Here is a 12,469-nt window from a genome sequence, read left to right as displayed (position 1 = left end):
CAGGATTGTTTTGATACCTGTTCAGTTTAAATGCACATGGGGGCTGATGGTGGAGATGGCTGCAGATGGCTGCTACTGTTGGTAAATGATTCTTTAACAGACTTTTTTTTTTCTTAGTAAGTCATACATTTTAAATGGGACCATCAAGAGGGAAATACAGTTATGAGTAATGAATTCTATGGTTAAGGTTATTCCTCAAATAAAAATAAATTATGGAAAAGACTTTTCCAATAAAATGAATATGTAAAACCATAGTAGCAGGCAGATTAGTATCCTCCCCAAATCAGGGTTTTCTTGACTCCTTTCTGAGTACCTATTGAGTAGCTTTCTGAGCATAGCCCACCAAGTTGAGGGATGTTACCTAAGAACTCTGTGCTCCTAGAGCAATGACTTGCTGCAGGAACCCTTTCCTGAAGAATGGCCAAAAACAATTGGCTCTGGATCCTAGCTAGCATTAAGCTTTCTTCCTCTGAGTCCTTTCTCAGGTTTTGTTAAATGAGTCAAAATGAGTCAGTGGGACAGTGGACTGTGAGGAAGTTGATCCCTAGGAGAGCAAAGAAGATAGACCAGAAGAAGAGTAAGTCAGTATCACAGGTACTGACCTTCTGATAAGAAATGAGAAATGGTTTCTTTTAGATTATTGCTTTATTTTTAGAACATTTTAAAAGAAAAGTATGATATTCTAACTGCCCATTCTTTTGATGATGATTTAAAAGATAATAATTGTGAAGCTTTGATAAACAGAAATATAATTTAAGTTAAAAATGAAAAGATTAGATGAAGTTTGAGATTTCTACAGATGAAGTAATCCTGAATGATGTTTCTGAAGCATCATTTCTGCTGAAAGGGGAATAATAATGAGAAAAGAAGGTGGGGGAAGGAATGTTCCAGGCCTCTTTCATTTGTGTGTGTGTGTGTGTGTGTGTGTGTGTGTGTATTTTTTTGTGATATATTCATTTTTTGTGATGCTGGGGATTGAACCCAGGGCCCTGTGCATGCAAGACAAGCACTCTACAACTGAGCTATAATCCCAGCCCTCTTTCTTATAATTTCTTTGCATCTATTTTTATCATTAGGACTGATGTTTATGTGAAATATAAGTAGGTCTGAATTACAGTTTATTGGATTTTTCTAGTTTTTCTAGAACTTGAGTTCTAGATTCTTAGCTTTAATTATAAAAAATTATAGCAGGTGATTTGCAATCTTGTCATTTTTCTGATATGATAATCCAAAGATATTTAGTTATCTTTTCTTCACTTGGAAGGTGCTCTGAAGAGACTCATTTATTAGGGAATTAACATATAGTAGAATAAACCCCAGTACAGTGAAAACATCTTGATTAGTTTGGACTAAATGGAATTCTATAAAGTTAACAAATAGGCATGAATTTTTTTCTTTTCCTTTTTCTTTTTTACAGTCCTATTTTGTAACAGATTATGATCCAACTATTGAAGATTCCTACACAAAGCAGTGTGTGATAGATGACAGAGCAGCCCGACTAGATAGTAAGTAAACTTATTTATTTTAATAGTTCATCTGTTCTATTTTTAAAAAGTTACCTCTGGTATTTTGCTGATTATATAGTATAATGGAAATATTAGATGAGGTCTTCAATATAAGCATGCCTTTTTCATTAGTTTTGATGAGTCTGTATATTGGTCAGTTTTTTTTTCCATATTGGTCAATTTTAAATTTGTCTCTGTAAATGAAAGGTGAAACAGTAATTGAACTGATCTTGTTCTGCTAAGACTGGTCTTATAATTTGTTGAAATGTATTTATTGGTACAGCTGGAAATAGTAAATCAGGTCTCATTTCTTCCTGCTGTTTGGCAAAGACTACACTGGGGAAGTGACCATAGAGTTTAAGCCCAGAGGCTTTAACAAATACTGTGCCTGGTTAAATATACCACTTCCACACAGGAGAAAACACTGCTCTTTTTTTTTTTTTTTTTTTTTTAAGTTGTAGATGAACAAATACCTTTATTTTGTTTGTTTATTTTTATGTGGTGCTGAGGATTGAACCCAGTGCCTCACACATGCAAGGCAAGCACTCAACCACTGAGCAACAACCCCAGCCCAAAACCCTATTCTTTTAATTTGTGTGATTCTTTTATTCATAGAGATTAAGAAATGTATTAGCACCTGTCCAAAGTCTGGTATTTGTGTGGCGTGGGGACAGGTAACAACTGCAATTTCTTTCTTGAATTTATAATATCTTTTACAGATCTTTACGTGGAGGAGATAAATATTCAAGTGATTTCAGAGGTTATCTGATTCTGTCTGCATAGATGTGTTTGATATTTTTAACCTTGTAATTGGTATGCTAATATATTCTAACTGTAAAATGGATCTGTGCTGATGAAAATAAGCTCTGTAACTGTCTGCCATTAGAATATGTTTGTCTTTAATATTAAGAATAAAGTATTAAGAGAGAGGAATGTCATTTCCTTTTATACCAAGAGTAAGGCTTTCTAGAGGACCCACACGAAAGGAGCCTATCCTTGTAGAGGAGCAGTTCATAAAAAATGAAAACACGTTGTTTTTTTTTTTGTTTGTTTTTTCCCTTTAGTTTTGGATACGGCTGGACAAGAAGAGTTTGGTGCCATGAGAGAACAGTATATGAGGACTGGTGAAGGCTTCCTTTTGGTCTTTTCAGTCACAGATAGAGGCAGGTTAGTAGCAATATTAAAATGTAGGCCATTGGTCCTGTCTACATCATGATTTTATTGAATTTAGATTCTCTTGTTTTTAATAATAAAATACTAACTGGAATATGGAGCTCGTTGAGTTATGATTCCTGGTCAAATCAATTAATTTATTTTATTTTATTTTTTAAGTTTTGAAGAAATCTATAAGTTTCAAAGACAGATTCTCAGAGTAAAGGATCGTGATGAGTTTCCAATGATTTTAATTGGTAATAAAGCAGACCTGGATCATCAAAGACAGGTAAGAAGGAATTTCATTGCTGGAAAATCATGTAAGTGAAGTGATGAGTTTAATGAAATAATAGAAAGTCCTATGATCAAAAACAAACAACTGTGCTGATGTCACTTCGGTATTTATTGATGAGTTTAGTACACTGGATCTTGGAGAAGTTACATTAGGTAAACAATAAAAAGAAGATTTATTGGGTAATATCTAAGAACTCTAATTTAGTTAGATAATCTCAAATGCCTACTTTATTTACTGTTAATATGAAATTTTTCTTTGTTTAGAGACTGACTTTAATGTAAATTACAGTATTTGAATTTTTCCTAACTTCAGCGACTGAATTTTCTATTAATTCTTCACACTGGCCTGCTCTAACACCAGTAGCCTTTAAGATAAGAATATATTTAGTTGCAAACTTATTCTCACTTGTTTTCTTACTCACTTTTTGAAAAATTTATTATTTATTTATTTATTTTTTGGGTATGTGTTGTTCACTCATTTTTTGTAGGGGAGAGGAAGAATGTCGGCTGTAAATTGATGCAGTCCTACTTTATTTGGGGTGTATTTAAGTCTTTAGTTTCTCGTTCACATCTGGAATAATTGTTTAAATTGTTTCTCTTGTTGGCTTTTATATAACCTTACGTTGACAAAAAGATTTTTGTTGGGTTGGGCATGGTGGTACTCGCCTTGTAATCCTAGTCACTTGGGAGGCTGAGGCAGGAAAATCCAAGTTCCAGGCCAGCCTGGGAAACTTAGTTGAGACCCTGTCTCCAAATAAAAAATAAAAAGTTTGGGGATGTAGGTCAGTGGTAGAGTGCCCCTGGGTTTAATTCCCAGTACTGGGAAAAGAAAGAGTTTATTGGAACAGTATAAACATGAAGAAAAGTTGATTGATAAACAGCTCAGTTTATGTTGATGCTAGGCTTTTATTTTGTAGTTAACTGTTTAAAACATAGTCTTTGTGCTTTATTTGTAAAAATTTTGTTGGACACACACAAAATTCAAGATATTCAAGAGGAAGGATATTTCTTCTCATGCTAAGATTTAGAAATATTTCTTGATGACACTAAGTGCAGAATAAATTTTCCTGCCCCGTCTCCTTTAAATCAGAATTGTTATAAAGTTAAGGCAAAAGAAAAGTGCTCTTTATATTAAATCAATATAAACTTTAATTTTGGTCTTTTTATTTCCTTGGGGGTTTCTGAACTTAAATTATATTTATTAAGTGTTGCCTGATGGAACCTGTCTACTTCTGCTGCTTGTTTCTTTCTAGCACTAGAAACTTCATATATCATTAGATCTGAGAATTAATGGCAAAGTAGATAAGCAGTGAAGAAGGGGTTTTCCCTTTCTCATGGTAATTTCTGCTCCCAGCAAGCCTTGCCTTGATTGTATAAAAGGATCTTTTCTCAAACTTTTTTTTAGCGCCAGTAATGAAGTGGTGGGGAAGATTCTCTGGAATAGTCTTGTGTAGGTTGTGGTGGATTAGGGAGAGCAGGAGGATATAGGCCCATTAGAACCAAACCCTTACCATCATTAGCTTAGGGTAAGGTCTATAATCTCTGTATTGGAATTTGCTAGTATATGGCGTGCAGTTTTCACTGGTTTGTGGGTATTTCACATACTGTAGCATTTGCTTTGTCTGTATATCATGGGATCATAAAATTTTTCATTTAAGTTAAAAAGTAACTTAAGCACAACATAGGAAATATATCTTCTTTATTTTCATCACCTTAAAGATATACACTATTAGCTTGGAGTAAGTTATTCTGTTTTTTTTTTTTTTCCCCTAAATCATATACATAGACATAAGTTGCCCTCGCCCTCGCCTTACACCAAAAATCTCAGAAGAGTGTAAAATAAGTGACTGATACCTAGTGGCCAATGTTCTGCTCATTCATATTTTGTTTTTTGCATGACAAGCATAAAGACAAATTTTATGACTCCTGATGCTTTGTCTGTCTGCTGTTTTCTGGGTTCCTTTGCACTGTAGTCAGGCATATTGATTACTCTCACTTTAAAGTCATGACTACTACCCCTATGTGAGCTAATTGGAAATCCTCCCATATTTCCCTACTCCATTTATTTCTCACTTGTTTGGATAGTTATTACCTGCTTTCTTACCTGTTATTCACCTGTAATACTTTCTTTTCTTTTCTCAGCTGATGGTGCATGATATTTTCCTATTTCTACATAGTCTTATGCCCACATTTACTAATACAGAATTATTAGTTCTGTATTAGTAAATGAGGTTTTTCTTCTCCCACTTATGTGATAAATTTCACGTTCTATGACTGGCTTGTCCACTGGGCCCTGGATCCTATTTCTCCTCCCCAACTTATGGATAACACCTTAGCAATTGCTTTTTTCTTTTACTTGATCATTTCCACCATCATACAACATGCTACAGAGTTGCCCATCTTAAAAACAAAAAAGTAACAGCAGAAACTGAGTCTGTTCTCTCTGAGAACAGTTTCTCCTCTTCCTTCAATCTGTTATTCTTGCCTATATTGACATCATTCATTCTGTGCCATTGTCAAAGACTCCACTTCTGTAAATGTTGATGATATGATATTTCACACAGTTGATCACTTTCTCTTTTTTTTGAAATACTACTTGACTCTGTGATATCATTTCCTACTCGTCCTCTCTCCTCCCCAATGTCCTTTGTTGGCTTCTCTTCATTTTCTTTTATTTCCAGGGTGTGTGAGGGCTCCATAGTTCTCTCTTTTGGGCTCTCTAAGCCTTGAAGGGCATACTCAGTGCTATTGAAGTTGAGAATGTTATATACTAAAGGTTTTTGCCTTTTTAAAAGGTCACTCTTCAGAATTAAAGGTAATGCTTAGAATGTTTTGAACCTTTACTCATTCTACCTGTATAGGCTACAGGTATCCTACAAAAATTTCTCCTCCCTTTTTTAGAGATGTCTACTGTTTAGTCATCTCTATGTTCTTTCTCAGTAACCAGTCTGGCTTGCTATGTTGCTGACCTGGACCCCATCAGCCCCCACCCCACCCAGCTTTGTCTTAGATATAATCTGTTAGACTTTATCTTAGTTCTTCGAACTTGTGGATGGGGGTGGGGGGGTGGGGGGGAGGTGGGGGGGTGGGGGGGAGGTGGGGGGGCGGGCATTCCTACCACTAACTCCTCAGTTCTGAAACCTATTAAAAATAAGTCAGAAAAGGCTTTGCTTACTGTGCTTTTGCTTCTGTACCTGTGGATTTGGCTGACTTATTTTATCCTTTTATCTATCCACTCACCCAGTATTAATTTTTGTGGTAGTGGGTGCTCTAACACTGAGTTATATTCACAACCCTTTTTATTTTCAGACATGGTCTTGCTAAATTGTCCAGTGGCCTCGAATTTGGGATTAACCTGCCTCAGACTCTCGAGTTGCTGGGATTATAGGCATGTGCTACTGCACTCAGCTCACCCAGTATTTATTGATCATATTTTCTAGGCCCTCATGATGAAATAGTAGATAAAACAGTCTTCAAGATTTACATTAAATAAAAAAGGGTCTGAAGAATTTGGTCGTTTAGTGTAATCACTAATCTGATCACTTACGGAGTGATTGCTGATTTTGTTTGTCCTATCAAAGGTATAGGAAGAAAATATAGATGAATGATTTGCTTACCTTCCTAAAATATGAAAGTAGGTAAGTATGACTGTATATCGATTCTGAAATTTAGTGAGGCAGTGTGTGGGTTTGGATGGTGGATTTTTGTGATACATCATCTGATTTCAAGCTTCTCGTCCTTGATTCTATGCTGTATAGAAACTAGCTGTTTTTACTTTTTTGTTTACTCCCTCCCTCCTTCACCTTAGCTGCCCTCTCTCCTTTCCCCCTTGTTAAGTTACTTAATTGCTAATGGTCACCATTAAGTTGAGAAAGGCACTCCTTATACTTTTACTAAAAATACAACTCAGTCTCCTTCATCTGTCAGTGCTTTGACACAGTGTGCCCCCTATGGCATCCTAGGATAAAGAATCCTGTCTCTTACTTTTTGAGTTCTGTCTGTTTATGTATATATAAACTGTTTATATAAACTGTGGTCACGGTTTTCAACGTGTTCTAATGTATCTATGTCAATTTTGTTGAAATATTTGCAGAATTGAAAACTTGGGACCTAATGGGTTAACTTGACATATCCCTGAGTGTTGGAAAGGTAGTTTATTCCTTTTAAGCCAGATTTGTTCAGATAAAATTACTCTCATCATTCCCATTTTGCTTTTCTTTCTTTGGGAATATATAGTACTACTTGAATTCATATTATTATGGATTTTGAATAATTTGTGCCTTTGAACTGAGTCTCAAAGTTCCCAAAAGTAGGTCTGTGGATTCGTTGTTTCAGATTTACTTTGGATGTTCAAAACAATTCTTAGTAGAGCTCAGACCAACCAAATAGAATATCCAGGTGATAAGGCTTAGTATTTGTGTCTTTATAAAATTCTCTGGGTTGAGGAACTCTAGAAAATATTTGTTTATGTAGATATCAGTCTGCTTTTATTTTGGTCTTCACAATGTGTTTTCTTTTTGTTTGCTTTGGTGGTGGCAGTGCTGTCACAGTGCCTTTTAGTTAAAAGTATGCTGCCCTCTGGTAAGCATATATGTGGGTACAGATCTCTTGACCAGAAATATATGTACAAACTCTTGTTTCCTTGATTCCTGGAAGACAGTGATGTAAAACCAGACTTCAAATAAGTGAGTTGGGCACAGTGGCATACGCCTGTAATTCCAGTGACTCTGAAGGCTGAGGCACAGGAGCGCAGGTTTGAGGCCACCCTCAGCAACTTGGCAAGGTCCTGTCTCCAAATAAAAAGAAAAGGAGGTGGGGATGTAGCTCAGTGGTAAATTGCCCTTGGGTTCAATCTCCAGTTGGGGCGGGGGGGGGGGTGGCGTGGGTCGAGGGGGACGACGACCCATGTAAACAATCTTAGCAATGAGATTTTTTTTTTGTCATCTAGACTATGAATTCATTAATTTTCTTAACTATGTACAAAGATAGATTATTTGCCATCCCTCTTGATCTATATTACATTATGCATGATGGGTAGGGTAAGGTGACTTTTTTTTTTCCTTTTTTGTACTGGAGATTGAACCCAGTTGACTGAACCACATCCTTAGCCCTTTTTTATTTTGAAACAGGGCCTTGCTGAATTGTGGAGGCTGGCCTCAAGTTTATAATTCTTTTGCTTTAGTCTTCCAAGTTGCTGGGATTACAGGTGTGTACCACCATGCTCAGCGCCAGATAACTTTTTCAGGAACAATTGAGCAGAAAGACAGCAGTATTCTTAAGGACATATTTTTTTTTCCTCCCCAAGTCAAATTTACAATAACAAACAATTTGAGATTAACTTATAATCTTTATTTTCATGGTACAGGAAATTGAACTCAGGGTGCTCTAGCACTGATCTACATTCACAGTCTTTTTTTTAATTTTTAAAATTTTGAGATAGGGTCTCAACTAAATTGCCTAGTATGGCCTTGAACTTGTAATCTTCCTGTCTCAGCCTCCCCGAGTCTCTGGGATTACAGGTTATGCCCCTGTGCTTGGCTGACTTAAAAATCATAAGTATTTATTTAAATTTTCTTCCTATATCCTGTTTCATTTTCGGATTTACTTATTTGATTGATCCCACTCCATTTACTTGTAGTTATTGAGTTAATTGGCATGCATTCTTCTAAGCCTTAGAGGTATAAAGACAAATAAATGTGTTGTTAATACTTGTCTCAGAGGACATCTTAAAGTGGTGGGAGAACAAGAAAACATAACTAAAATTTTTAGTATCACCTATTATGAATTTTGTCAGTGGTGATCTTTGAGTGTGATGGGATATCATTGCCACTAGGAGGGAGTTTTTTGTTGCTTGAGTCTTGAAAGGTTAGTGAGAAATATGAATATTAAGGTTGAGAGAGAAGAGATGACATCCTAGGAAGAAGAACAGAATTTTGACTACATTGGGGTTATTTTTATAGGAAGGAATTTACCATGTTAAAAAAAAATGTGATTTTTTTTTGGGTACTGGGGATTGAACTCGGGACACTCGACCACTAAGCCACATCCCTAGCCCTATTTTGTATTTTATTTAGAGAAAGTGTCACTGAGTTGCTCACTGAGGTCCCCCAGCATTGTTTTTTTGCTGAGACTGGCTTTGAACTCGTGATCCTCCTGCCTCAGCCTCTGGAGCTGCTGGGATTATAGGCCTGTGCCACTACACCCAGCTTAAATTTTCTTAAAATAGAAATTATCCTTTCTAATTTGATGGCTCTTTAAAGATTGTTCTTCTTGTTTGACTTCCATACTTATTGTTAATTGCTTGCATAATTTCATCTATATTTCAGACTCTTAGTCCTTATTAATAGATATATTATTCTGAAGAAAGAGAAGATAACTTTAAAATTTACATAAATTTGGGCTTACCAATGTTTAACTGAACTTGTCTGCTGTCTTGTTGTGCAATAAGGACCCAGACTATTAGGAAGTGATTGTTGGATATATGTACATTAATGTAATAAATGTTGTTGTATTTAGGTTGTTGAATTTTGGGAATGGAGTTTTAAATTGGTAGAACAGATTTCAGCTCATGTGAGTCCAGGAATAATTCATATTCTAGTCATGAAGAATGAAAAACCTAATTTTTGGGGGGTGTTGGGTTGTATACTTAGTAGTGGGGCAAAACTAGCCCTGCACTAAATTTTTTTCTTAGTATTCCATAACAAAACCTAAAACCTGACCTCTAACAATCAGATTGTTTTCAAATAATTGCATTGTAGAAGACAGCTGAAGAATATGTATAACACAGAATACAAAATATCTGGTAACCAATTGGTAAAAATCCTGTATGTCCACTCAAGCATTGCCAGGCGTGTAAAGGAGGAAAATATGTCCCATGGTAACAGAAAAATGCAGTTAATAGAAACAGATCCAGAAATGATGTAGATGATACAATTAGTGGACAGAGATAATAAAAAAGTTATTTTAACTATATTCCATATATTCAAGAAGATATTCTATATATCTCAATAGACACAGAAAAAACATTTGACAAAATACAGCACCCCTTCATGTTCAACACACTAGAAAAACTAGGATAACAGGAACATAACATCGTAAAGGCTATTTACTCTAAGCCCCAGGCCACCATCATTCGAAATGGAGAAAAATTGAAGGCATTCCCTCTAAAAACTGGAACAAGACAGGGATCCCCTCTTTCACGACTTCTATTTAACATAGTTCTGGAAATACTGATCAGAGCAATTAGACATACAAAAGAAAATAAAGGGATACATATAGGAAAAAAAAGAACTTAAATTAGCACTATTTGCTGACGATATGATTCTATACCTAGAAGACCCAAAAAGCTCCACCAGAAAACTTTCTAGGACTAGTAAATGAATTCATCAAAGTAGCAGGAGATAAAATTAATATCCATAAATCAAAGGCATTTCTATACATTAGTGACAAATCCTTTGAGAGGGAAATGAGGAAAACTACCCCATTTACAATAGCCTCAAAACAAACAAACAAACAAACAAAAAAAACCCCAAAACCCAGAAAACTTGGGAATCAACTTAATGAAAGAAGTGAAAGATCTATATAATGAAAACTACAGAACCCTAAAGAAAGAAATCAAAGATGACCTTAGAAGATGGAAAGATCTACCTTGCTCTTGGATAGGCAGAATTAATATTGTCAAAATGCCAATACTACCAAAAGCACTATACAAATTTTATGCAATTCCCATCAAAATCCCAATGGCATTCCTCATAGAAATCGATAAAGCAATCATGAAATTCATCTGGAAAAATAAGAGACCAGAATAGCTAAAGCAGTCCTTAGCAGGAAAAGTAAAGCAGGTGGCATCACTCTAACAGATCTTAAACTATACTACAGAGCAATAGTAACAAAAACAGCATGGTATTGGTGCCAAAATAGACCAATGGTACAGAATAGAGGACACAGAGACTAACCCACAAAATTATAGTGATCTTATATTAGACAAAGGTGCCAAAAACATTCGTTGGAGAAAAGGTAGCCTCTTCAACAAATGGTACTGGGAAAACTGGAACTCCATATGCAACAAAATGAAATTAAACCCCTCTCGCCATGTACAAAAATCAACTCAAAAGTGGATCAAGGATCCCGGAATTAAATCTAAAAGTGTCTAATAGAATAAAAAGTAGGTCCTAATCTTCATCATGTGGGATTAGGCCCCAACTTCCCTACTAAGATTCCTATAGCACAAGAATTAAAACCAAGAATCAATAAATGGGATGGATTCAAACTATAAAAAGTTTCTTCTTGGCAAAAGAAACAGTCTGTGAGGTGAGTAGAGAGCCTGCATCTTGGGAGCAAATTTTTACTCCTTACACATCAGATACAGCACTAATCTCTAGGGTATATAAAGAACTCAAAAAGCTAAACACCAAAAAACAAAAACCCAATTAATAAATGGGCCAAGGACCTGAACAGACACTTCTCAGAAGAGGATATACAATAAATCAACAAATATACGGAAAAATGTTCAACATCTCTAGCAACTAGATAAATGCAAATTAAAATTACGATTTCATCTCACTCTAGTCAGAATGGCAGCTATTAAGAATACAAACAACAACAAGTGTTGGCAAGTATGTGGGGGAAAAGGCACAATCATACATTGCTGGTGGGACTACAAATTGGTGTAGCCAGTATGGAAAGCAGCATGGAGATTCCTTGGAAAACTGGGAATGGAACCACCATTTGACCCAGCTATCCCTCTCCTCGTTCTATACCCAAAGGACTTAAAAAACAGCATACTAGAGGGACACAGCCACATCAGTGTTGATAGCAACACAATTCACAATAGCTAAACTGTGGAACCAACCTAGATGCCCTTCAGTAGATGAATGGATAAAAAAATGTGGCATATATTCACAATGGAATATTACTCAGCAATAAAAGAGAATAAAATCTTGGCATTTGCAGGTAAATGGATGGAGTTAGAGAAGATAATGCTAAGTGAAGTTAGCCAATCTCAAAAAGACAAATGCCAAATGTTTTCTTTGATAGAAGGTGACTGACTCATAGTGGGGTAGGGAGGGGGAGAATGGGAGGAATAGATGAACTCTAGTTAGGGCAGAGGGGTGGGAGGGAAGGGAGGAGGCAGAGGGTTAGCAAGGATAGTGGAATGTGATGGACATCTTTATCCAAAGTACATGTATGAAGACATGAATTGTTGTGAACATAATTTATATAAAACCAGAAATATGAAGTGCTCTATATGTGTAATAAGAATTGTAATGCATTTTGCTGTCATTTATTTTTTTAAAAAAATCAATAAAAATCAATTTAAAAAAATTTTGAGAAGTAGCCTGAGAAAATATTGCATATAGAGGAATAAAGATAAAGGGACTGTATTCATCATTGCTTTTCATGGAAAAACATGCTGCATCTTTTAAATACTGAAAGCAAAAAACTTAACTAGAATTTAATCCACTAAAATTTTATTTAAAAAAAATGAAGGTTAGATAAAAGACTTCCCTCAAACATAT

General features: G+C 35.6%; 1 protein-coding gene across 2 annotated transcripts in view; it reads left to right on the top strand.

Moving 5' to 3' along the window:
• Positions 1-12,469, top strand: part of RRAS2 (RAS related 2) — a 126,508-nt gene that overhangs the window by 68,615 nt on the left and 45,424 nt on the right. For both annotated transcript variants that reach the window (XM_081279194.1, XM_081279193.1), the window contains exons 2-4: positions 1,418-1,505; positions 2,570-2,672; positions 2,838-2,946. In XM_081279194.1, coding sequence (XP_081135320.1) covers positions 1,418-1,505; positions 2,570-2,672; positions 2,838-2,946 — 300 coding nt within the window. The remainder of the gene's footprint in view (positions 1-1,417; positions 1,506-2,569; positions 2,673-2,837; positions 2,947-12,469) is intronic.

Source organism: Spermophilus citellus (assembly GCF_964194105.1).
Source record: "Spermophilus citellus genome assembly, chromosome: 2".
Lineage (NCBI taxonomy): Eukaryota > Metazoa > Chordata > Mammalia > Rodentia > Sciuridae > Spermophilus > Spermophilus citellus.
The sequence above is the reverse complement of the archived record's forward strand: the minus strand, read 5'-3'. Positions and strand labels throughout refer to the sequence as shown.